This window comes from Beta vulgaris, chromosome 9, assembly GCF_026745355.1.
Source record: "Beta vulgaris subsp. vulgaris cultivar EL10 chromosome 9, EL10.2, whole genome shotgun sequence".
NCBI classification, from domain to species: domain Eukaryota; kingdom Viridiplantae; phylum Streptophyta; class Magnoliopsida; order Caryophyllales; family Amaranthaceae; genus Beta; species Beta vulgaris.
This window is the reverse complement of record NC_079210.1, coordinates 15,835,045-15,860,778: the sequence shown is the minus strand read 5'-3', so window position 1 is coordinate 15,860,778 and position 25,734 is coordinate 15,835,045. Positions and strand designations below refer to the sequence as shown.

Genomic DNA, 25,734 nt, shown 5'->3' with positions numbered 1-25,734 from the left:
GTTCTGTTTGCTGCTATAGCATGATCTGAAGAGAGAGAGATGGAGGACAGAAAGATAGTACTTATAGCCATAGGGCATACTGCAAAGTCAATAAAATACAATGTAAAGCATAGGAAAGAATATTACTTTACAAGATAGGCATGAGAGGGTTGCTGACTTGCTGTAGTACATCCTAGAAGGTTTGCCCCTCCCCTCTAAACTTTGAGTTAAAATATTGCTTTTGTTTTGAGTGTTATATATCTTGATTGCTTATTAAAAAAATATATAAAGAAAACAAAAGAATATTGTCAAATAATATACGTAGTATAGTACAGAAGACCTTGTACTGTACACGCGTAGTTTTCAGCATGGAAGATTAACAAAAAGAATCAGCCTATAAACGAATCCTAGTTGAAGTTATTAGGTTAAGTATTTGTGTACTTAGTGCAGTCATAAGGTCCAATCACTTGAGTACTCTTCCGTTTCACCTGGAAAACAGCACATGAAGGAAAGGTAAGAATAGTTCCAAATCCTCCAAAAATTATATCAATCATATTTTGTCTAAAATAAGGATGCACAAAGTATGGTATAATAAACAAATAAGTAGATGAGTAGTTACAGCTTGTTGATTCATTGACATTTTACCTCTTGTAAACTGACATAGTACGTGATTTCTTCTTGCTGAAGTGAACAAGAGCAAACTTGTACTAGAGGAAGTCAGATTGGTTCATAACGTGGATGCTACTTTTGAACCACTGCCATACATGGATTTGGTAACTGATACCAGCAACATATACTCAGAAGTAAAGCTATTCTTTCGTGATCCAGGATCAAGTGCACACTGCCACTAAAACTATTATACCAAGATCTTTGACAAAACAGTGCTTGGTTGTTGACACATTCCAACACAGCCATGAGATAGCAATTTAGGCTAATGAGTGAATTCATTGTTAGATGATTGTCCTTGCATGTTACTCTTCTACTATTGTTTGAGGATTAGGTCTTTCTATTGCTGGTCTCTTTTCAATTATCAGTTTATCATGTTAGCTTTTTTTTGGTAGGTACACAGAGTGGCCAGGACCAAATACCTATCTCAGGTTGACCACGGGCCAATTTGACGTATCCCAGAATATACTTGTATAACGATTAAGTCGTAATGTAGTTGCTTGTCCTTTACTCCCTCCATCCCTTAGAAATTGACCCCATTCCCATTTCGTTATGGTTGCTTTATTAAGTGTTGTTAAGTGGGCAGGTAGATATGTATTTTTGTGTGTGGGGGTAAAAGAAAAGGCAGACAGAGACTAACGGGACCATGTCACCACGATAGAAGATGGGGAAATCTTTTAGGGACAAACAAAAAAGAAAATTAGCTTAATCTTTTAGGAACACGAGTTGGTCAATAGTGTTTGCTGATTTTAGACAGTGATTCTAGGAATGTTAAAGCCTTTCTTAGGAGAGCCATTGCAGCGATTTAGTGTTCAAAAAGGCAACTTAGTTATGCTTGATTCTGTTAACGCTCGTAAGATTGGTAATAATGGCAAGAAGTTGCAAGATTTTAAGGAAAGATCGAATGGGTTGATCCACATGCAAGGTAACAAGTGTTCTAAAATCCATTCTTCGTAATTTAACCAATGAAGCTAGGAGGATTCAGATCATTTAAAAGCTCGTGAGGAATTCTTTGAGAAGGAAGATTCAAAAGATGAGTGAAGATAAAGGGGATCAGAGAGCTGCATTACTACTATATTAACATCTTGTTATCATCATTGGGTTGTTTCTGTAATTCTAGATAATGGTGATGAGCCAAGTAAGCAGGTTTTGGAGACCTTTTCAGAGACATTCAGATTCTTGATTCAAATTCTTCAGTTACACTTACAAATACCATTTTGGCATCAGGATTAAGGCTTTTGGTTGCTGCAGGCCTACAGTAATAAAGAAAATGAGGGAGCAAGTAAAATTCCTCAACATTCATTCGGTAATATGTCCTATATCAATTCAGTATCTCTAATGGAAAAATAAATGAATCAGAACAGCAGGTGATCAGTGGAAGGAATTATAGTTTGGTGCAAGACAAATCTTATTCAAGCTTGTTTCATCTGATATACAAAGTTGTGGTCTGTAATATTTCTCAAGAAACTTTAACATATAAGTATTTATTCCTATTCTCAATCCTGACCAATAACCAATAAATATCACTATACCATGGTGATTTGTCTCCTGGAATCCCTTCATGTCCAGAAGACAGTGGAGTCTTTTAAGGAACTATGTTGTTGCAGCCTGCAGGAACTATAGTTGTTTATAAAGGAGTGCCCCTTCTTTATAAAAGATGAGAAAATAATTTAACTGCGATCTGACTTCTTAGGTATACAGAAGATAGCGTCTTGCAGCCAGTGCAATAGTATTCTACTATCGTTTATGTTCTTGTTACCCAAAGAAAGAACAACAGAGAAGGAAAAAATAAAATAAAGACAAGATAAAAGAAAATCAACATAGTCAATTCTAAATAGTTCTACATAAATGCTCAAATTATATGCATTCTGTCCACTACTCCAAATGCGTAGCTCGTTACGAAACTCAGTCAATTAGGCATCAGAAAAGTTCTAAGAGACAAAAAAACCGTTGACTAGTTTTCTATTGGTGCAGAGAATACAAAGTAATTCTAGTGCATGAGGTGAAGAACGTAGTGGTACCTATTTTATTTACTGAAGTAGGCAGCTAACTAAACAGTATTTAGAATTGCTGATGACTTTCAACTTGAAGAGCATGAGGACATGATAAATTAAGCTGGTCATATAAAGGACAAAAAAGTCAATTTCAAAATTCATTCTTGAGGTAAAAGAGGTACTTTATGATTCTTTCGAGCCTCACCAGTCAACACCCCTCATGCATAAGAAGCTGTCGCTACCCACCAGCAAGGTGTTTAAGGGAAAAAAAAGGAATTTCCACGAAATTGTTCATAAAGATCCTGAGAACGACAATGCTTCCTTTTACTTCAATACATGGGTGAAAATGACAACGTTTCCTTTTTCTTTTTTTGAGGGAGGTCATTTAGTATATCATAAAATATATGGTGAACTAATCTGACAAAAGCTACATCAAAATCTAAGAGAAGTCACTGAGAAAAGCCAGTACCATGTTAAACAGCACCAGTTATTTCCCTCAGTCTTCCCGAAGTCTAATAGTAAGAATGTGAGTTAAGTGTCTAGGAGGGTACTGAACTTTGATGAAAGTATCAGTTAAGGTACTGAACTTTCAAATGTACCAGTTAAGGTACTCAAATTGGATGTCTGTTAACTTAAGGTACTGAACTTTGGTTTGTACCGTTAACATCCCCAAAAATAAAAATAAAATGTGACATGGCATTAATTAAAAAGAAAAAGCTGACATAACATTAATTATAAAAATTTCAAACTCACGTGAGAAAGAGGAGAGAGAAAGAAAGATCAGGGGAGCACCTCCACCTCCTCTGTTTCTTCCTAATACAAATTCATCTACCTTTGATTTTGAAGCAGTAAGTAATAGTAGTGATACTATTAAAAGATTAAGGTATACAACACCAACTTCAAGTTCTCAACGTCATCATCATCAATGGAAGCAGCAAAGCCCATTGGGCTTGGTATTGGACTTCAATAATCAAGCCCATCTCCTTCAAACCCACAAGCCCAATTGACTTCCCCTGACTCATCTTCTTCTCCTTCCTTGTCTCCTATCCCATCATCATCATCAGTAGGTCAAGAACAACAACAACAACGTACAGCAACAATTGAGAAAAGGGAAGTATGTAAGCCCAGTGTGGAAGCCACATGAAATGCTATGGCTTGCAAAGGTGATGAGATTGATAGTGGAAATTAAGATTAAATGAAGTTTGACTCAGTAGGTTTATTAGATTGTTGAAATAAAAAGTAGTAAAAAGTAAAAAGTAAAAAGTAAAAAAAAGGTGAGGAATAAAAGGAGAGAGAAGAAGGTGAGGAATCAGAGGAGAGAGAAAATTAATGTTATGTCAGCTTTTTCTTTTTAATTAATGCCATGTCACATTTTATTTTTATTTTTGGGGATGTTAACGGTACAAATCAAAGTTCAGTACCTTAAGTTAACAGACATCCAATTTGAGTACCTTAACTGGTACATTTGAAAGTTCAGTACCTTAACTGATACTTTCATCAAAGTTCAGTACCCTCCTAGACACTTAACTCGTAAAAATGTTCCTAAGTTTCACTTTAACCAGCTGGATCTTCTTTCTGTAACTTAATTGTTCTGATCTGGGATGAAAATGAATCAAGTAGGGATTACTGACTAGGGCATAGAAATGTTACATAGGAATCCAAACATGCGTGCATAACTTTCTACCCAAGTACTTGAAGTATGCTATCTTCACCCCATTTTCAGTAATCTGAACTTATTCAACTTATCAATTGAATCATTTACATATCAATAACAGCAAAAAAATTCAATAAGCGTTCACCAGTTTTTTAAGAAGAGGCAACAATCAGGAGAATCATACCGGGGACCATGGACCAGGCTCAGGTATTGACTTGTCTGGAGGTGAATGTTTGACAGCACCAGTCTTCAGCGTTAAAATTTCCTGCAACAATGAAGCACCATTAGGACAACATGACAAATTTAGAGGGAGTAATAAGATGCACCAATGTCCAGATGCAGAAACTAGAAGTCTATAAAACAAAGAACTGTCTCACTACTGTTTCACTGGGAACTCGTCAAGATAATCCTATTCTTTCCAAAAGGCAACGACAGTTGACTTTCTACATAACATAACCAGGGTAGATTGAGTATTGACAGTGGAGCTGGTACATTTAGCTCTGAATGAGCTCACTGCTGTTTCAAATGCACATAATGAGTTCATTGTGCTTGAACTGATCAGCCCACTAAATAAACTTACCTGCTTATTACCAACATCACATTTCCAGAATATACCAAATAACAGGAAAACAATGAAAAGATAATAGAATTCTAAAGGCCCCATTATCATACAAATGAGAGACCGTCAAAATGAGAAAAGATGATAACAGAAAAAAAGATGCAGAGAACAATAAAAAATTAAAATGCGGCCAAAAAAATTTATAAATCAAGAAAACATACAAAGGACATTGAATGGCCTGAATTACACTGATATGATTATAAAGAAACACAATGCTTTGTAAAATTATACATGAGGGAGAAAACTGACACGGAGTATGCAAAACCACAAGGACACCCCATGGATTTGAAACTTTACACTAAATCTATTGTGTTTCAGTTATTAAACAATTTCAGTTGATGTAATAGATGAAGGTCCATCCTCTGGAATCTTGATGAAATGGCAAGGTAGTTGTTTCTGAACTGAAGCTATGTGCAACTAAAAATCAATTATTATAGAAGGCTTGTGACACTAAATGAAATATTTCTTGGTAAGCCTTACAAAAGAGCATAATGAAGTCATAACCTAAAGAGGATGAGTGTATAACTGGTCTCCAGGAGAGTGATGAGTATACAACAACTTGTTTCAAAGCCTAACTTTATTGTAAGAAATGGATTGATTACCTCTCCAGCAGATTCAATAGCAGCAAGCCACTCATCTGAAAATGGAACAACATTTGGTGGTGGCCTCATCAGCTTCTGGTCATGTGTCCTCCTGGAACATTGGAACAGTCAGTTGTGGGTCTAGAAATAAAAAACATATATGCAAGGTATATGAAATGCTATGATACTTACTGTTCGGAAATTGCACTCTCGTCATCTAAACCTTCTGTATTGCATGTACTTTCATCCGTTAAGCTATTAGCATGCTGAGAAATTTTCATTGTAGCTTCTCTTGGAGAGAGATTGTGTCCAGGTTCATCTGATTCAATATACTCCTCGAGAGTTACTCTCATCAACATATCTCTAGGTGCTATATCATGTGTATTGACTGGACATAAAGATTCTTCCATATCCGGATTTGCTACAGGAATGGCAACCTGATCCTTGCTTCTCATTCCAGATGATTGAAATTCCAGACGAGTAGTTTGAGTAAGACAGGTAAGCAAATCAATTTGGTCCTTAACTTCCTCCGTGCTATTGTTCACTTGATCTATATCATCAGAAATTCTTGGACTAGCGATTCCTTGATTCATAGTATAACAAGTGTCCTGTGACACTATACTGCAAATCAAGTCTGCATCATTACTCTGGAGCATCATTTCGTTTACAACCAATTTGCTATCATTGACCTCTTGCTTATGTACGTTAACGTATGTGGCTTCTTTAATTTCTGTGCATTGGTAATTAGATATTACAGCACAACGAGCAGTATAACTATTTTCAGCTACTTCATGTCTAAAGGACTGAGTTTGTCCTTCACCGCAATAACTAGAAAGCTCCACAACTTCCAGGACATTGTTATCACAATTTTCGGAGTTTGTAGAGCTTCTCAGCTGCATGTCATAGTTTTCAACTGCTTTTCCCTGCTCTTCAAAACTTTCACTGAGCTTCATAGCTAACAACTTACTATCAAATATCATTTCATCTTGTTCAACGTCTACAAGCTCATGCTTTGACCCATATGCTACACTGGTATTAGGATTGCAGATCACTGTAACTCCATCATCAATAATGCTGTCCTGAACAGAAGAGTCGTTTTTATCCAATTTTATTGAAAATTTTTCATCTGAAAGCAAAATTCTTTCATCAAGCTGCACCTTCATGCTTCCTTGACTGTTAGTCTGATCTGAATTACCACTAATTTTTTCACCAGGGGTTCTGTTATCATCAAGAATGCTGCTTGATGGATTACTATCAGAAGCCAACATCAGTGCTCTGTGATGACTATTCAAATTAGTTTGTGATTCGGATATAATATCATTATTCTTGACTGATATATTGAACTCCACACCTTCCGATAGACGAGATTGAACTTTATCAGTTTCACAAACCGCACTTAATTGAACTTCCTGACAAGACTCACAGGATTCATCGAACTTACTTCTATCCACAGTTCTACTATACTGAGATAGATTGGTGGCTTTATAGCTGGTTTCCTCAACTTCCACAAGAGAGGATATAGTATTGCACTCCTTGTCTTCAACCTTTGAAGAAGTTGGCACCTGATCTTTATGTTCGCTACATTCATCAAGGTTATCATATCTAACATGCTCGCCTCGTAATGCTTTAGAATTCTCGTCTCCTAAGGGAATTTGAACTTCAACTGTTTGCTGATTGCATGTGTCTTGTAGTACCTCGGCATGCACTTTAGGGGCAACCATTGATGAATTTGAGCATTTGTCTGTCTTTTGTGAGCATGGCCCTGCTTTTCCCATCACATCAACACGGGCTCCATGTAATATCTGTGTAGGCTTAAAACCATGATTGTGATCTGCAACTTTGGAATTCCTTGGAAATGGGATGGCAGACTTGAGGAGGTCAGGTGGTGCACAATTAGCCTGCAATGAAGTACTTGAAACAGGTCCCTTGGTCTGCAATGCATTTAATTGCAATATTAGTCACATAAAGGTTCAGCAGCACTCTAATTCTGAGAAAATCCATTAAGCACCTTCAACAGCAATGCATTTAGAATTTAGTTCATACCTCACTAAAGAATCTAAGAGATGGTGAGGGCATTCGTAATCCTGAAGGTTTTACTGCTTGAACTTTAGCAGTTTTCCTGCTAAGTCCAGCATTATCAGAGTGAACATGGGACATGGCTGTACTGCTGCTTGTTCCATCACTGGGCTTGACCCTATCTGTCCCACGAGGCAGAAGGCCCTGAATTGAATTGTTTTCTGGATATTTGCCAATTTTGGTGGTGTCTTGAGCTTTGTGGCTCATCAATGAATGCATTGGCAAAGCTGAGTTTGTCTGGGAAGAAGATTTATGCCCACTTATTAAGTGTCAAAGCTCGTAAGAGCTTATGAAATATCAATGCCACTTAGAAAATATTATGTCGAACTTAAACCACTGGGGCAATTAATTGAAAAACATTACAAGTAAGCTTCTCACCACAACATTTCCAACAACAGCAGAAGGCTTGTTATGCTTAGGTAATGAATCCAAACTCGCTTTTGCAGCACTAGAAGCATCTTTGGTTTTTGATGATAATGTCAAGCTTAGACTTTTCCGGGCTCCTGAATAAGACTAATGTTAAAATTAACAAGTGAGGAGGAGTAACAGAATAAGAATCAAGATACAAAATGGCAAAGGTCAAGTGTTGTAGCTTGATATAAAACAGAGAAAAAACTTCAATTTCTTATGCAAATAAAGAACTAAAACTCAAAAACAGGCACTATGATACTTAAAATCTAAATTTACCAACTGAAAGTTAGTAAAAACCTGGTTGAGAATTTCCTGTACACTTCAACATGCTTTCACCACCTGCTGCACTATGTTTAGATGTCATGGCAGACGCAGAAGGAATTTTCTTCGAAACTGGAAATTTAGGAATTTTTGAGTTTCTTGTCGAAATTTGCCTAGTTCCTGTGTTTAGAATCCTCTTCTGGGTAATAAATTAGCTAAGGACTACTATATTTCACAACTGTAATGTTGAAAATGATACAAACATTGGTTTCATAATAAAGCACTATAAGGATATGAAACAGAAGCCATCGGAGAAGAATAAACTTCTCCTGTACATACAATCTTCTTAAGACGATGGCCAGGAGAAACCTTCTGTGAGGACTGCAGACAACAAAAAAGAAAATGCTTTAAGATGCATTCCAGCAAGAAAGTATCACGAACAATGCAGAATGATATTGAAGACTGACTTTGGAATCTGAAACTAGACAACCACCAGTAATGGAATCCCGCTTCACAAATGAACTACTAGTAGCATTTCTTTTATTAGGGTAACCAGATGGCAGTTCTTTGAATAGATCTTCTTCAAGAGTCCCCACATCAGCTAAGCCATAGTTCATAGGCAACGAGTCTCGCCCTCGTTCATCTATGACAGAGAGACTGTCTGTATCAACTACCGTCCCACTAATCATAGATAACTCTGAATCATCAAGGACACCTGAGAGAAAGACCAGTTGATTTCATTGTCCAACAAAACTAATTTTTGAATTTAGTACTAAAATACTTCCTCTGTTTCAGAGCACTTGACACACTTCTCTAGACACGCTTGCCAGTACATATTTTTAACCAATAATATCTCTAATTCCCTATGAGAAAAAATTATAAAAAGCTGATATTTTGAAAGTATATGTCGAGATAAATCTAACAAGATCCCATATGACTATGATTTTCCTTAAAAGAAAGCACAAAACACGGTGAAAGGAGAGTGTATGAATAATACAAAAGTCAGTCAAGTATTTTGAAACATAGGAAGTAGTCAATATTTAAGGCGAATCCAAAGAATACCTTCTTCAGTGAGAAAAGCCCTGTCCCAAGCCAAACTTTTCCTCAAATTGTACCCACCAGCTTTTTTGCTCCTCTTCATTTTTTGTAGTTCAACGCTAAGATTAGGCACTACTCGTTTTCATTATTATTAAGATTTTCTTTGTTGTCGTAAGTCCAACCATTCCCATGTACCTGGCTACCTGTATACCTTTAGTACCTGCGCGTAACGCAAAATGAGGCAAATTTCTACATTAACCCACCCACTTGTAAATTTCCGTGACTTCATCTATGTAGATCAAGAAAGATTTCACAATCTTGCGATCATCATGCTTACAACATTGTTATACTAACACAAGTTCGGCGAAAACATGCAGAAATTCCCAAGTTTAACTAAGTGGCTAGATTAACTAGACTTGTCTAGTGGCAGAAAATATTCCTTACATGGTACAACCACATCCTTCTCAACCAATGAAAATATTTTATATACTTTCGGAAATTCTCTATGTTACTCTTCTATTTTTTTACTTTACTAACGGTATAAAATCTAATTGGCTCCTCTCTGGTAACCTTCTACTAATGACTCGTTAAGTACAGTGCAGAGTGCACCAATTAAACATTCAAAAAAATGAGATTACTAAGTGTTAGTTTGTACGTTTGTTCACATGTAATAACCTTAATGCCCATTCTTTATATTAACATAGTGTTCTTAGTGTTTCAAAATTAAATTGAAAATTTCTCTTCTCAAATAAAAATTCGGTTAGTTTTGCAATCCAATAATTGCCAATTAAAAGATACTCATATTTTAATTTCAGCTAATTAATCATAGCTCTCAGATTTTAAAGCTTTTTCTTGAAAAATCCAGAAAGGATTATTGCAAATCCATCTATTAAGCAGCAACATCAACTCAATCTCATTTCATAAATTAACAATAACCCGGCAAAAGATCATAAGCAAATCATTTCATAAATTTAAGCAATGGCAAACGTAGCTAAAATAACACAAAAATTAGAACAATAGAAATCATAATCAAGAAAACCAAAACAAACAACAAATGAATGAAAACGAAAAAACTGGTATTTTTGTTTGGGAAGAAAAATCTACAATTTTGTCTTGTAACTCGGAAAACACAGCTTTCATGCAATATTAAGGTCTTAACAAATGAGCTAACGTACAAACTAACCTTAAACACTAACGTTAACTGCACTATAGTTAATCATTAGTACAACTGTACCAAAGAGAAGCCAATTAGATTTTGTGTACCATTGAGAAAAGTAAGAATAGAAGGTAGCATTGATAATTGCCCTTTTATTTCTCATTAATCAAATAACAACAAATCACAGAATATCATTGACAATCCAAATTATCATTCCAACAGTATTTCATAGTACATAATTAGGTCAAACATAAACAAAAGAAATCTAAAATTCGTAAATCATTCTATTAGAATACGTGAGAAAAGGGACGAATCGCCCAAACAAAAAAAAATCCAACATTGTAGCAAAAAATCATTCAACAAGTGATAAATTTGGCGTAATAGTTGAATAATAATACAGAAAAAGAAGTAAAATAAATAGCATAGTAAACAAGGAGTAGGAAATACTCAACTGATACTGAAATTGGAGGAGAGAGAAAGAGGGGAAGAAGAAAGGGTGTCAGATTTTTGTTGGAGAGAATTGTCTTCGCCTGAGATCTCAAAAAGTGAGAATGGTGGTGTTGTAGCCGGCGAGGGTGGGGGAATTTGAAAGGGGATATGATTGCCTGGGCGGGAAACCCATTCCGATTTCTGACAACAAGGCGTTGTCACAATTCACAAACCATGCTTCTCTATTTTTTCACTAGTTTTTGGACGCGTGCAAAAATACAAGGGAAAGAATTTGCTTAATAAGACAAAATTTCCAATGAAAGAATAGTAGACAATGAATTTTCTAATGAAATAATAAGTAAAAGTTATAATAACAAAAATTACAAAAATGTGTATGAAGTTATACATTTTGGAACACTTATAAACAACATTTATAGTTGTTTTGCACACATTATTCTCTTTATCACAAATAAGAATTTTAAGTCCTTTTTTGCTTGTTATTCGGGGAATAGCGACATATAGCTGACCATGACTGAAAACGGGCCTTGGTAAATACAACCCGACGTGCGACAATGATTGTCCTTAACTTTTGTTTATTGTCATGGCAAAACACACAATTAAAGGAAATTGCCGTCTTTGAAATCTGATAGGAAATTTTGTTGAGTCAGTCGGTGTTAGTGTCATTCGTGGGATGAATACCTTGTCACCAACATTGCTCCCTGAAATGACAATAGCTTCGATCACTCGATTGCCTAAATGCTTCACTACCAACCTCGTGCCATTACACAATCCAGATCTCTGATCAATATTACGAAGCAACATGATCGGCGCACCAACTTTTAACTTAATACTATGATTTGCAGGCCCGAACACTTTATTGTGTTTAAGAATTCAGTAGAATATATATCATAAGCCCCTAAGTTCCCTTCATCTTTACTAATTGCATCACAACTCAAGTAATTTTTCTCATCACCTGGAATTGTGGACAACACATGATCATTTACCTTCTCAACTTTTTCATTAGTTGGAGCTAGAATTGCTGTTTCTTGGAAGTATTTGGCTTCCCAAAGGTGATCAGTGAGTGAAGGGTATGTGTTGTCGACAATTGATAATATGGGGTCATCTCCACCGTCTATAAGAATATCTTCAGTGATTTCAATATCGACTTCTCCATCATTGGGCCCTCCAGCTCTGCCAACACCAACGCTCAGTATCCATTCTGAAAAGTCCCTTATTTCATTAGCAGTAGACGAAGAAGAACACGATTGAAGTCTCATATTGCGTGTAAGCCTCAAAACCTTACATGAATCCCATAGAAACGAAGAGTTTAAGGTCGCAAATACTATGTCTTGCCTTGTACCCTTGGGTATAACAGGCAAAATCTGTCTTAAATCACCACCAAACACAACAACTTTACCTCCAAATGGTCGATGCAAATTATCTCGATCAACAGCTTGCATAATGTCCTTTAAACTCCTATCAAGTGCTTCAAAGCAATATTTGTGCATCATTGGTGCTTCATCCCAAATAATTAGCTTTGTTCTCATGAGCAATGCAGCTAAGTCAGAACCAGGCCTAATACCTAAACACGTAGAGTTTTCACAAACATTGAGTGGAAGCCCGAACCTTGAATGGGCGGTTCGACCTTTTGGAAGAAGTAGGGACGCAATTCCACTTGATGCCACAGGCAAAACAATTTCACTCATCTTCCTAATTGCAGCACACAATGTCCTCCAAATGTATGTTTTACCCGTGCCTCCATATCCGTATACAAAAAAGACACCTCCTGATTGACCATTAATAGAGTCCATTATTTCGTTGAAAACCATTAGTTGTTCTTCAGTTAGACATGGAAACAGTTTGTCATAATCCTGAATTAATGAGGGTATGTCATATGAAAGCTCATCCGCTATTAGCTTATTTTGACCTTCAAACACGACTAATTCATCTGGAAAAGGCATCTCACTGAATTTTTGAAGGCTACTGCCATTACTTTGTAGTTTAGCTTCAATATCTGCCAGTGCAAAAGCTTGAATTTGTTCATCAGTTAGAGTTAAATCTGCAACATGATAGAGAAGATTTAATCTCAGTTGCCTTCATTTGATGTCATCACGATCCTTTTTCGTTGCACAATTATTAAACATGTAAGTAAGCGATACAAATGTAATTACGCAAAGTATTGTAGCTTGTACCTTTATTTTTATGAATACGACGTTGTTTATATAGAATGTCATCAGATAGTAGGTGCCATGTCTTTTCCCATATGTCTTCTGGTTTAGATAAGCTACCAGACATAAGTAACATGCAAAACAGATTCCGTTGATAATGCCCCGTTTCTCTAAAGCTTGCCTTTGTTATGGCGTCTATGTATTCCTTATCGTCATCAAGCAGCCCCCTTGCGTAGCAAGCTTCTTTGAAGGTTGGATACACTAAACCATCAATGGTTCTTAAATCCTCGTAGCACGTCAGACCTTTGACAAAATTAAGGAGCGTTCTTAGATAGTATTTCTTACCAGAATCTGGAGTGACATGGTATACCCTGCCAAGTGAGAACCCTTTCGACCTAGGTGCCCATTCTCGCGTAGGTTGTTTCCAAACAAATTTCATGGGGAACTCTACATAAGTTAACTTTCTTGCTTCTTCATACTTTTGGTTGCATTCCATCCACGATAAAAACTTTGTGCTATCAACATTAGGTCTTTCAAGTACATCTCCTACATCCATCTGGTCACTGTAGACGACAGTTTGCTCCCTAGGTAGATGGAAACTCAATCTCTCAACAGCAGGGGTTCGATGGTGAATAGGAAATCCATATATCCTCCACACTGCCTCACAAGCAGATATGTAACGGTAGTCGTAATACATTTTGATCTCATCAATCTTTTGTGGATCATCGCAACTTTTTCTGTTTTGATAAGCAGCAGCAGTTACTCTATCGTAACCCTTATTTATGTACTTGAACAAATACTTTATCGATCTATTGATTGCACCATTCAACGTTGATATGCGCACGATATTTACGAAGCATTTGTGGATTATAAGGAACAATAAACCTATTATTAAGATGCACTCCGTTCTTCTCAACCGAGGTTATGTTATCTCTTCTTCTATAAACTGGATATCCTTCCTCATCAACCTTTGTTTCGTCAATAAATCTAGGAAAATGCTTTGTGCACTTATTTTGATCCATGCAAGGTGCATTAGTGTTGGAGGAACCACATGGACCATGTAGCATCATTTCTGTAACAGTCTCATACAAATCCAGATCGTCAATTGGATCTGGCAACTCAGCGCAGATAATCTTGTCAATATCCCTTGCTTGTGGATATTTGTCAACAGAGTGCAGGAAAAGAAGTATATGAGCATGGGAAGGCCAGGCTTTTGAAATTCAACTGTATAAACAAATGGAGAAAAAAGAAGATATGTATGCATTATTATTTGAACAACCTTATAAGTAGACCAACTATTCTTTTAAGAGAACAATGTTTTGTAAAGTAGTATGAAATTCAATCAATTCAATAAAAATATATATTAAAAATGAACAAAAGCTATACAAGTCAACATCATTAGACCAGGTTTGATTTTTACGCACCAGCTTTAACTCGGCCAAATATCTCATTCTCTTTTAGGTCTTTAACCAATTGGTCGAGCTTCAGCTTAAAGATTCGACAGATGATATCCGGTCTGTCCTCGGATGTAAGTCCTTTTCTGAACGAATCTGCTTATTTCTGGCCATTTAGCATTACACGTAAAGGTTATGAACAAATCTGGGTAACCATACCATCTACAAATGGCCATTGCATCCTGATAGCTCTCTCGCATGTAGCTATGTCCACATGTGAATGAGGGTGGTATAACAACACGACTGCCATTGGAAGATTCCCTCTGTATCCCCTCTTTCCACAGCCCCTCTTAAATTCTTCACATTATCTGATCTTAAACTTTGTTGGTTATTCTTGAGAAAAGAGAGCCTCTCTGCCTCAATCAAAGTGTAACTGTCAACCAAAAATTGTTGATACAACCGACGACATAATAACAAAGTATCGGCTTCTTGTTCACGATCTTGCATTATGTATGCAAACCACTCGCGCATAGTAAGTCGTTTTCTTCTATTTGTAGAACTACTTGATGCGGTCTTATCTCTATGCATAACATCTACTCGATATCCATCTTCCCCATATGGGAAAATAAGTGGATATTGTAACGGTAAATACGATGGGTGAAGCTCAGATATCTGCCTCAATCTTCCATTTTTCCTTTGGACTACTATATCCCTCTTATCAGCTGTATCAATGTCTCCGACTATAAGCGCGACCACTTCAGATGTTGTTGGAAGGTTATAAGTCCTTCCATCAGAATCCCTTCTTCCAATTAGCCTAAGTTTTAAGTCTTCGAAGTTGTCTGATTCAAAACGATCTCTAGCCATTCTAAAACTCTTGGCCAATGGGTTATGTTGATCAACCATATCCTTCAATTATGCAACGACACGATCTTCAAATTTATTAGGGTCTTTAGAACTGACGCAATATAGTATGTTCAAATGTTAGAATTGCTTTATTATGAATGAGGATATATATAATACATTTCATACAAATGACATGTTCAAATATTTGCAGTAAATTAGCATAATACTTTGCCACATTCTTCCTATTGTGAAACTCGTCCTCAGTGTCATATATGTATAGTTGATAGAATTTAGGACGTGCTCCATCGTTCGGCAACAAACTGCTTATCAAGTGATGATTTTGACCTCCAATCTTGTATGTATATGGACCACGACCATGGGTAGTTGGTGCAATTATTCTACCGCCCATAGAAGTGAACGAATACATCATGTTATACCCTCTATTATTATCAAGGAAGTGCGCACTTCTACTATGTCGCTTCTTCAATAGATCTTCCAAAAGTTGTAGTGGACGCTTAAGTAAAGGTAATTGTACTTTTCCTTGCATGCAACACATCCCAAACTTTGGTCGTCCATTCTTATTCCGTTTGTTTACTCGTTCACCAAACCACATTTGTTCTCCACAAAACTCGCAAACACAGTTGGGATCTCCTAAATTTGAATAACCTTTTACAATAAAGAAAAAAACTAATCACTGTAATTAGTGTTTTATAAGAAAATGTTAACATGATAGTATAGTATGTAAGTCTAGTAACGCACCATTGACTGCAATGTCACCACCATTACATGCATCTACAAAAAAGGATATATGATACGTATTCGTTATAGGATTTACGTGTATTCTTATTAAAAAAATGAGTAAAAAAAACAACAATATAACAAAGAATATACTAAACTATTATATGCCTTACTGCATGACTTAAACCTGGATCAATTATTTCTGCTCGCGCAATAGAATTTGAATAATTGTCAACATGCATATCATTTCCTTCAGTATCATTGTGATCTGTAGACAAACTATTTGTTTTCACTAGTAGAATAAATGCTACTTGCTGCGGTTAAAAAGTGCCCTATTGCTGCGATTTTGGGCGCGCTGCAATTAAGGGGGCAGCAATAGGTATTAATAATATTGCTGCGGTTTTTCAGGCCAAACCACAACAATATTTTAATTTTTTTGGTGACATGTAACGTTGCTGCGGTTATGGCCAGAAACCGCAGCAATATTACTTTTTTTTAATTTTTTTTTGTTATATATTAGTGATGAGGAAGCTATATATGCAACCTTGATGAAGCTATGCAGCAATATGCTAATAAATTTTCTGCATAAATTTCGGCAGAGCTCCGTTTGTAAATTGGATAAACTCATAATAGGGAATTAACATGTACCACAACCAATAACATCTCCGAGATCCACCATCCAAACAAATCTAAAATCCATCAAACAGCCACCATGATCTCCAACATACATCATCCAATATTCAAGCCAACAATACAACCAACATCATATTCAACCCAACCAACATCATAAATACAATTCCATAATATCCAACATATATATATTTAGCGCAATCCAACATATATAAAATGAAAGACTTACAAATCGTCTTGATATGAAACTGAAAATACTAAAGAGAGTTACAAATTTATTTGTGGAAGAAGAGAAAGAGAGAGAGAGATTTTCTGAGGAGCTTTTGTTCCGTGTATTTTGCTCTGCCCTTAATCTGAAGAAGAGTCCTCAATATATAGGCAGGGGAGAACTAGTAATGTCACGTTGTTTTACTGTGTATGAACAATTTGTCTTCTGCTTTAAACTGTTCACAATTTTGTCTTGTAGAAGCTTTATACTGTTGATGAATAGTTTTGTAGCTTTATACTGTAGAGAAACTTGTCTGTTGCTGTTCAAAATTACTAGTGAGACTGTAGTTCTGAAGCATTTTGTCTGTTTGCTGCGTAAAACCTGTTGCTGCTTTGAAGATAGTGAGCGATAACCTTTTTTTTTTTTTTTTTTAAAGTCTGGAAACCAGCATCTTCTTCATCGTCACTCAGGTGGATGGAGGAGTCTGCTATTGTTTCATTGTCCGAGGTTATGGAGGATTCAGACATAAACGGGGTGTGGAACTTGGGTTCTATATTCAACATTTTGGATGGAAGGTGAGGGTATATCTGAGGTAGAATACCTTGGCCTTTCTGGATAATTATTTCTAGGACAACTGATTTGTCGTTTGTAATGCATGTTGTTTATAGAAGGTAGATGAGAAGACCTTCCAAGGTTTTCAACAGAGGAATGGTCTGAATATCTGGAGCTAATACTCCTGTTAAAACTAAGTTTTACACTACCATCAGAGTACTGTACAACTTGTTGTAAATCGGTGTTAGGTTCTGAAAGAGCTGGGGATTGCTCTTCAGGTTCAGCTGCTCCCTCGAGGAACCAATCATCAAGAAGACTGACGTCATTCCATTGTATTGGTCTAGGGATTCTTATGTTAGACCTAGAAAGGTCGGTTTGGAGGAGGAGAGTTTCTCCTTTCTTGCTATGTTGTATGTTTTTAGTATTAAAAGCAGACATCATGGCTTTGTAGTGGACTTTATAAATCAAAGCTACTGGTATAGAACCATCGAACATTTTGTAATTATGAGTTTTGATTTGCAAAAGCAAGGAGGATAAGATATTTTTATCACTTAAAGAGACACTGAAATTTGGATAACAATCGAACGAGACTGGACCCATGCATAAGCTTGACTCTATTGTTCCTAATAAGGAATCATTAAGGTCTTTGAATCGGCCATCTCTGAGAGCCACAAGGACTGAAGAATTCAATCCTTCTTTTGTAAGAGGTTTTAAACCTACTTGAACCAATCCTATATGGATGTAACGATATCCCTTTTCAACATGTTTTTGCAAGGTTTTAGCTGAAAATAATTTTATAGTATCAATAGGCTTTATTAAATGTATATGGTTGGTACAAGTTGCAATAATGAATATGTTCGTCTAAAGTTAGAAAAACAAAGAATATTAACATAAACTAACTAACCTATGCAATGCACTCATCAACAAAGTATCTTGCCCACTTATTCTTCACCTCATTGATTTGATCCTCCGTATAAGGATCTTTGGTAAAGGTTTGAGCAACCTGAAAATAATTTACCAAAGTTAGCATCAAATAGTTAAAATATATTAAATATGAAATGATTAATCATAGGAACTTACTTTGTCCATATCCAACGAACCAAAATATGAAGCGAGTACGTCAAAAATGTACCGCATCACAAAATAACCGCACTCCGTGCCTCCTTGTTGTTGCGGGCACTTTATCAAAAGTTATAAGAAAATGAAAAAATTAACCGTATAATGAGGATAAAGTAAGCTTTAAATTGAATCAAGCAATTTGATCAATACATACCTCAACATATTTCCACAAAAGCTTCTCTCGACGAACTTTGTGGTCGCTCATCCGAAACCTCCTAAAAGCATTAGATAACACAACATTGTTTGATTTAGTCTTTAATTGTGGAATGTTAACATCTCAATTCATTTAAAGTATATCAAACATATATCAATTTACGCTATCATAGGCAATCTAAGCTTTAACTTCCGTTGTTTGTGAAAGCTGGCAGAATCGAAGGTATAAACTATCCCGAGCAAGGGATATATGACAAGGAGCATCCAATGTTGGCTATTGCAAGACTAAACAACAATAATTACTTAAAAAATCACATATCATGCAGTAATAAATATTTGTAGATATTAAGAAAGAATATTACTCTTGAAAGATTGGCACGAACATGATACTAGCATCTACATCGACGCATCCAACCATAGCCTGCACAATGTACTGTGTTACCTCCTCCGATGATGAATGCGACTCCATAACGGTGCTTTGCAGACACATCCAACAAACACGTCCAATAGCATCCCCAAATCCATCCAAGTCCGACTGCGTAGCCCTAAAAATTGGCAAAAGTAAACTATATGTGAAAAATACAACTACCATATAATTAAATGTTAAAAAAAATCATAACTTTGATTATTGTTACCTCATGTACACTTGGATAATAGAAATATTAATCATTTCTCCTCTCAAAAACTGTCCAATATCCTCCTTGGTCAGAAAAGCGGTGCCATCATCTCTCGAATAATGGAACAAGGAACTCGGCAAGGTAACACCAACATCACCATCGTCTGCGACGGCAAGGGCAAGCGTATCTGCTAACTCCCTGCAGTCCTCAGTGAGGGAGTCCAAGAACGATCGATCGTCGATAACTGGACTAAACTGAGAAGCCGAACCGGCTGAATGCAACTGGCTAGAAGATCTAACAGCCTCCCCCGAAATCCCTTTTTGTTTATTAGGTGTCGGTGTAACCTAATAATTATTTTTCAAAACGCGCATAAGATTATGAAATTTTTAAATTGAAAGCTATTATTTTTTTAAAAATGGAGGCCTATATGAACAATTATCTCATCAGTTAACATTTGTGCTAAATTTTTTGGCCATTGCACCCAAGTACCCAAAGCAGTAGCTGTAGTGTCGATCTCATATGCAGGGACGGGAACAGGTAGTGGCAAATGACCATATTTCTCTATAATTCAATGAATTTTCACTTTCAGGTGATGATAACGGCAAAATAATGTATATTTTATCTCCCTTATACCCTTTTGTTAAGTCCTAAATTATACTACTAGTTAATTATTATAGTATTCACATCACAAGTTAGCATTCTATTGTTAGTGCATAATTATGAGTACATTTAATATATATAAGATCATTATGTCATTTGGTATTAGTTATTAAATTTATTAATCTATTATATGGCAGGTTAAGTACTAAAATGAAGTCATCTATGGATTTAATGGACTTAAGAAGAGGTGAAGTACAAGGGGGTTGACTAAAGCCCACAAGTTTTGCAAAGAAAGAAAAAAAATAAAAGGAAAACGGCAGGACCCGAACTGAAAAAAGTCACGCACAATGCAAGATCAAAGGGGGTGGGCTTTGATTAAAAAAAAACCCAAAAAGACGGCAGCAATAAGAGGATTTTGAGGAGGGTTTTGGCGAGGAGTAGCAGGCAGCAGACGAAGGAGTTGGACAAAAGACAGGCAGCAGTTCGTACAGATTGGAGAGCGGAACAACGCCGAATCGAGACCCGAAACAGAAATTCGACCATGAATTTTCCTATTTGGGTGATATTCTCTTCAATTATGAGTAGCTAATTTCTGTTTTCTAGGACTTAGATGAAACCCTTATAGTATAAATTGATAGTTTAGTTGTGTTTGAGAATTGATGTTGGTTTATGATTGCATAACTATTTAGATTATTATTGGATTGATTATTGTTTGCAATATAAGTTGATAATTGTTCTTGTAGAATTGATTATTGGTTTTATTGTTATCAAATTTACATGATTTGTTCTTGTAGTTCAAAGTGTGATGTTTTGCAATGGTATTTCATAATTTGTGGTTAAAAGTTGAATAATTTATGCTTTGGTTAGATAAATTATGTCACCTAATTAATCGTAATACAATTTTTACGAGTATTCCGGCTTGTAGTTTAGGGTACTTGATAAACCTATTAATTCTCATTCCTATTAATCTATTAGTCATATTATTAGTGGTGGATTCGACTGTCCTGGATTCCGTATTATTGTCTGTTCTCCGATTCACTTTTATTATTGTCAATTTTATTTAGTTTACTATATATTTCAGATTAGTTTAATTAGTTCACAAACAATTCATTATATTTATATTTAGGATTAAATTAGTAGACATTAGATTTAATTTTGATCAACTGTTCCCTGTGGATACGATACCCTATTATTTATCACTTACTACTAAGTCTTGTACACTTGCAAGAATAGGGTTTTATAACTTGTTAAAAATCGCTATCAGGTGATCATTCATCATTCTAGACCCATGAACTATAGTGGTCTCATCAAAAGCATAAGAATATGCATCTGCCACTAGACAAGTCTCTCCACTAGTTGGATCTACCAAATACAATCGACATGGAACCTCGTCCTAACAGCAACACGTAATATTGTATAAAGCACATGTATATATAATAATTTTTGTATAAAGCACATGTATATATAATAATTATATGTACCTTCAGCTGAGGAGAATGAGAGTCGGAAAATCCAGATAGTGGTACGTAGCTGAGTGGGCTGTGAAGCAGCTACCTCATGAGATGGCCGAGGAGATGGCCCAGGATATGGCCCAGGATATGGCCCAGGATATGGCCCAGGAGATGGCCCAGGATATGGCAATGTATAGCAAGCTGGAGACAAATACGTTGTTGTTTCCTTTCCTTTCTTAGCCTTTTCCTTAACCTTTGGCCATAAATTAGGCCGAATCTTCAATTTCTCCATATCTCTACGAACCTTAAGACCATCCTTAGTCTTTCCTGGCATATTCAACAGAGTACCGATAATTGCATCACAAACATTTTTTTCAATATGCATTACGTCGAGACAATGTCTAACTGGTAAGTATTTCCAATAAGGAAGTCTCCAGAATATAGACTCTTTTTTCCAAATGACACCATCGTCTTCCGAAGGTTTAACCCCCTTACCAAATACTGTTCCCATCCCCTTAACACGATTATAAACTTCTTTTCCAGTTAACGGTCTAGGAGCTGGAGCATTTTCAACAAACCCGTTAAATGGTGCTTTTTTCTTTCGATATGGATGAGAACTATGTAGGAATTGCCTTAATATATAGACATGTTTCCCACAATGTGGCAAATGTGTAGCCTCCATACCATTCTCACAAATGGGACATGCCTTTTTCCCTTTGACCTTATACCCCGATAAATTCCCATAAGCAGGATAATCATTTATAGTACAGAATAGCATAGCAGAAGCCTGAAATCTTCATTAGAATACGCATCAAACACCTAAACACCTTCGTCCCACATCTTTTTGAGATCTTCGATGAGAGGTGCAAGATATATGTCTATATCATTTCCCGGCTGCTTAGGCCCAGAAATTAAAAGAGACAACATAATATATTTCCGTTCATGCACAACCATGGAGGAAGATTGTATATCACTAAAAGAACAGGCCAAGTACTATGTTGACTACTCAAAGTATCGTAAGGTTCATTCCGTCCGTACACAATGCAAGTCTCAAGTTCCTAGCTTCCTGACCAAATTCTCTATATCTGGAATCGATAGCTTTCCATTGAGGAGAATCTGCTGGATGCCTAAGCATCCCATCTTTCTTTCTCCGATCAGCATGCCATCTTAGGTTTTGTGCATCTTCTTTATAGAAAAGAGCCTCCTAAACCTTGGCACAACTGGAAGATACCACAACACTTTCGCAGAAGGACCAGTATTGCCCGGTCCGGGCACAACCCCATCCGGTAATTTGTAGCGGGACTTACCACACCTCGGGCATTCATAAAGGTTCGCATACTCATTTCGATACAACATGCAATCATTCGGACATGCATCGATCCGCTCATATTCCAAACCCAAAGGACACATTAATTTTTTGGCATAGTAGGTAGATTTTGGTAACAAATTACCTCAGGAAACATATCTTGTAAAGCTTCTAAGAGTTCTGTGAAGCCTACATAGTCAAATTATGTTTCGCTTTTATGTTGAAAAGAGTTAAAACCCCACTCAATTGAGTGTATTTTGTACACCCTGGATAAAGGGGTTTCCCAGCAGCTTCAGACAAACTGTCAAACACTCGTGGCCGCTCATTAAAATGGTCACGAGCCCCTTCCAACATCTCACCTAATCGATCACCAAACTCTTCATCCTCAGTGTCACTATTATCTCCGTTGTCATTTTCATCACCTACTACATCATCACCTTCAATCCTAACATGATCTTCTATCACAACTTCATTCTCAACCCGACATTCGACATATCAATCTCTAATGAACTACTAGTGCCAACATCAACATTAACCTATCCTGAGTATATTTTCCCTGCTCACCATGCCATAACCAAATATAATACTCACCCTAAATCCACGACGAATAAGATGATCCCTTATGGTCCTAATATCAGAAATCATTCACATTGTAGCAATCAACACATGGACAATAAATCTCAGCCTCGCAAGTAAGTTGTTGATGTTCTACAGCACGTTTACAAAACTCATTCACACCTTCTACGAACTCCAACGTATTCCGCTTTCCATACATCCAACTTCGATCCATTTCTAAAAACCCCAACACATACATACAAATTATTATCAATTTAAAATTCACATAACTCCAACACATACAACAAACTAATATTCAATGCATGCTTCCATTGGGTCCTTATCACTCCAACCTAACCCATCCTTAAACGTCCAATCCCACTAGTGAATGCATGTATCATCTTTGATTCTAAGTAAAATTCGGCAGCATTTCCCTTCAGTTCTCCAAGTACACGATAAAGATAATTGTTTATCTTATATGTACCCGGAGAACAAATTAGGGAAATGACTAACCGTATTTCACTTAGAATCAAAGAATCAACACACATTCACCACCTAAGTGAGATGTGACGTTTAAGAACAGTCCCAAAACGGGGACTATTCAAGACTTACTCCTAATGAGTAAGTCTTGAACGGGTATCTAGGCAATATGATGTACATAAAAACAATCGCATTCAAGCGATTCCAAGTATTCACCAAACAATAATCGCATTCAAGCGATTTCAAGTTATCATCAAACAACAAGTACCAAACCATTCCTTAGATTTCCCTTCCCCTCCCATTGGTAAGTCTATCAATATAAAGGCATTGCATGCATATCACTTTAAACAAAGAATTACAAAAATATTACAATAACTTAAGCATAAACAATCCCGTATAACATATTAGGGCATACAAAAACTAAAGCAAAATTATCACAAAATCAGTTTTTACGGTTATTTCACCAAATACCCCCGACAAATCAAGAAATTCACAATATACCCTCAATGTTTCAACAATTCACCATATACCCTTGACATTTCATTTTTGCGCACCAAATACCCTTTTTTTAACGTCCGTTATTTCTCCGTTAGCTTTATTTACATTTTTGCCATTATTAATCCTAAACCCTAATTCTAATGTAACCCTAACCCTAATCTAACCCTTAAACCTAAACCCTCACCCCATACCCTAACCTACCCAGCCCACCACCCCTCCACCCCCAGGCCCAACCCCCACCCCAGCCGCACTCCCTCCCCCTCCCCCACCTCCGATGTGTGTGCGGGCCTCCCCCACCCCCACCGTGGCTACTTTTGCTGGCCTCCCCCACCGACGCATCGTCAACCACCCCCTGCGCGTCCGACCCTAATCAGATTTCAATCACAAACAGAGGAGAGAGAAAGCGAGTGCGACGCGCAGCTCCGGCGAGCAAAAGAGCGTGGTGCGTGGTGCGTGGTGCGTGGTGATTTCGAGCAGGGGGAGGGGTTTCCGCGACAAAACAGACGGGGGATTTGCGCAATGAAAAAGAGAGAGGGGATAGGGTGGGGGTTGCGGCGAGGGAGGGGGAGGGGTGGGAGTTGCGTGACGAAAACATAGAGGTTAGGGGGTGGGGGTTGCGGCAGAGGGTGGGGGTTGCGGCAGAGGGAGGGGAGGGGTGGAGGTTGCGGCAGAGGAAGGGGGAGGGGGTGGGGGCTGCGGCGGGGGAAGGGAGGGGAGTGGTGGGGGGTTTTGTGTTTTAAAGGGAGGGTGAGGGGTGGCGAACAGACGCGCAGGGAGGGGAGGGGGTGGCCAAACATCGACGGTGGGGGAGAGGGAGGGGTAGAGGCTGGGGTGGTGGAGGGGAGGGGTGGGGGTGGGGGCTGCCAAGGGGTAGGGTTAGGGTAAGGGGGAGGGTTTAGGGGTAGGATTAGGGTTAGATTAGGTTAGGTTTAATTAGGATTAGGGCTAATGATGGTAAAATTGTAAATAAAGCTAACTGTGGGTTAACGGCAGTTAGGCAAAAGGGTATCCGGTGCACGTTTTCGAAAACTCAAGGGTATACAGTGCATTTCTAAAACATTGAGGGTATATTGTGAATTTCTTGATTTGTCGGGGGTATTTGGTGAAATAACCGCAGTTTTTAATACTCAAATCTTATAATTAAGCATATATATATACTTTATACTAATCATTTTAAACTACAATTTAAGCCAAAAATTAATTAAAACACTAATTAAGAAAAACTAACCTAAGATGACAAAACGGCGAGGAAATAGCTTGAATGCACCGGAAATTGAAAGTGAAGCACCGAAATTCAGAGGAGAAGCGGCGGAGGAGAAGCACCGGAAATTTGAAGTGGCGCCAGTGAAATAGAAGAGGAGGATCGAATTCGTTGCAATGAAGGAGAGAAGCGGAGGAATTCAAACTCGCCGGAAAACGGAGGAGAATCTTTCGCCGGAGGAATTCGAACTCGCCGAATTCGTTGCAGACGCCGCCGGAAGAACTCGCCGTCGGAGGATAGAGAGAGTGTCTGTGAGAGGGAATTAGAGTGTGAGAGAGTTTGAGAGAGTGTAAGAGA

General features: G+C 37.3%; 2 protein-coding genes, 1 long non-coding RNA gene and 1 pseudogene across 5 annotated transcripts; all 4 read right to left on the bottom strand.

The window, feature by feature from the left end:
• Positions 1-245: 245 nt before the first annotated feature.
• LOC104903123 (hypothetical protein) lies at positions 246-11,122 on the bottom strand. 3 transcript variants are annotated; one of them, XM_057391831.1, is made up of 11 exons: positions 10,888-11,122; positions 9,304-9,499; positions 8,709-8,956; positions 8,538-8,622; positions 8,278-8,445; positions 7,948-8,072; positions 7,537-7,806; positions 5,686-7,424; positions 5,515-5,605; positions 4,478-4,558; positions 246-467 (listed from the first exon to the last, which is right to left on the bottom strand). In XM_057391831.1, exons 2-11 carry the CDS (start codon positions 9,380-9,382, stop codon positions 405-407), a joined length of 2,949 nt encoding a protein of 982 aa, XP_057247814.1. In that variant the 5' UTR covers positions 9,383-9,499; positions 10,888-11,122; the 3' UTR covers positions 246-404. The 3 variants fall into 3 exon arrangements, with proteins under 3 accessions (XP_057247814.1, XP_057247815.1, XP_057247813.1); XM_057391830.1 differs by lacking the exon at positions 246-467 and adding an exon at positions 507-3,682; XM_057391832.1 differs by lacking the exons at positions 246-467; positions 8,709-8,956; positions 10,888-11,122 and adding an exon at positions 505-3,682 and having other exon boundaries at positions 9,304-9,441.
• On the bottom strand, positions 10,238-12,375 carry LOC125493746 (uncharacterized; annotated as a pseudogene).
• Positions 12,376-12,439: 64 nt separating this feature from the next.
• On the bottom strand, positions 12,440-13,729 carry LOC104903169 (uncharacterized). Its single transcript, XM_048637255.1, has 3 exons — positions 13,057-13,729; positions 12,491-12,923; positions 12,440-12,446 (listed from the first exon to the last, which is right to left on the bottom strand). The coding sequence occupies exons 1-3, from the start codon at positions 13,727-13,729 to the stop codon at positions 12,440-12,442; spliced, it is 1,113 nt and encodes a 370-aa protein (XP_048493212.1).
• Positions 13,730-18,274: 4,545 nt separating this feature from the next.
• Positions 18,275-18,712, bottom strand: LOC130589997 (uncharacterized). Its single transcript, XR_008967562.1, has 3 exons — positions 18,671-18,712; positions 18,478-18,576; positions 18,275-18,400 (listed from the first exon to the last, which is right to left on the bottom strand). It is a non-coding gene; the product is annotated as an uncharacterized LOC130589997 (long non-coding RNA).
• Positions 18,713-25,734: the final 7,022 nt, after the last annotated feature.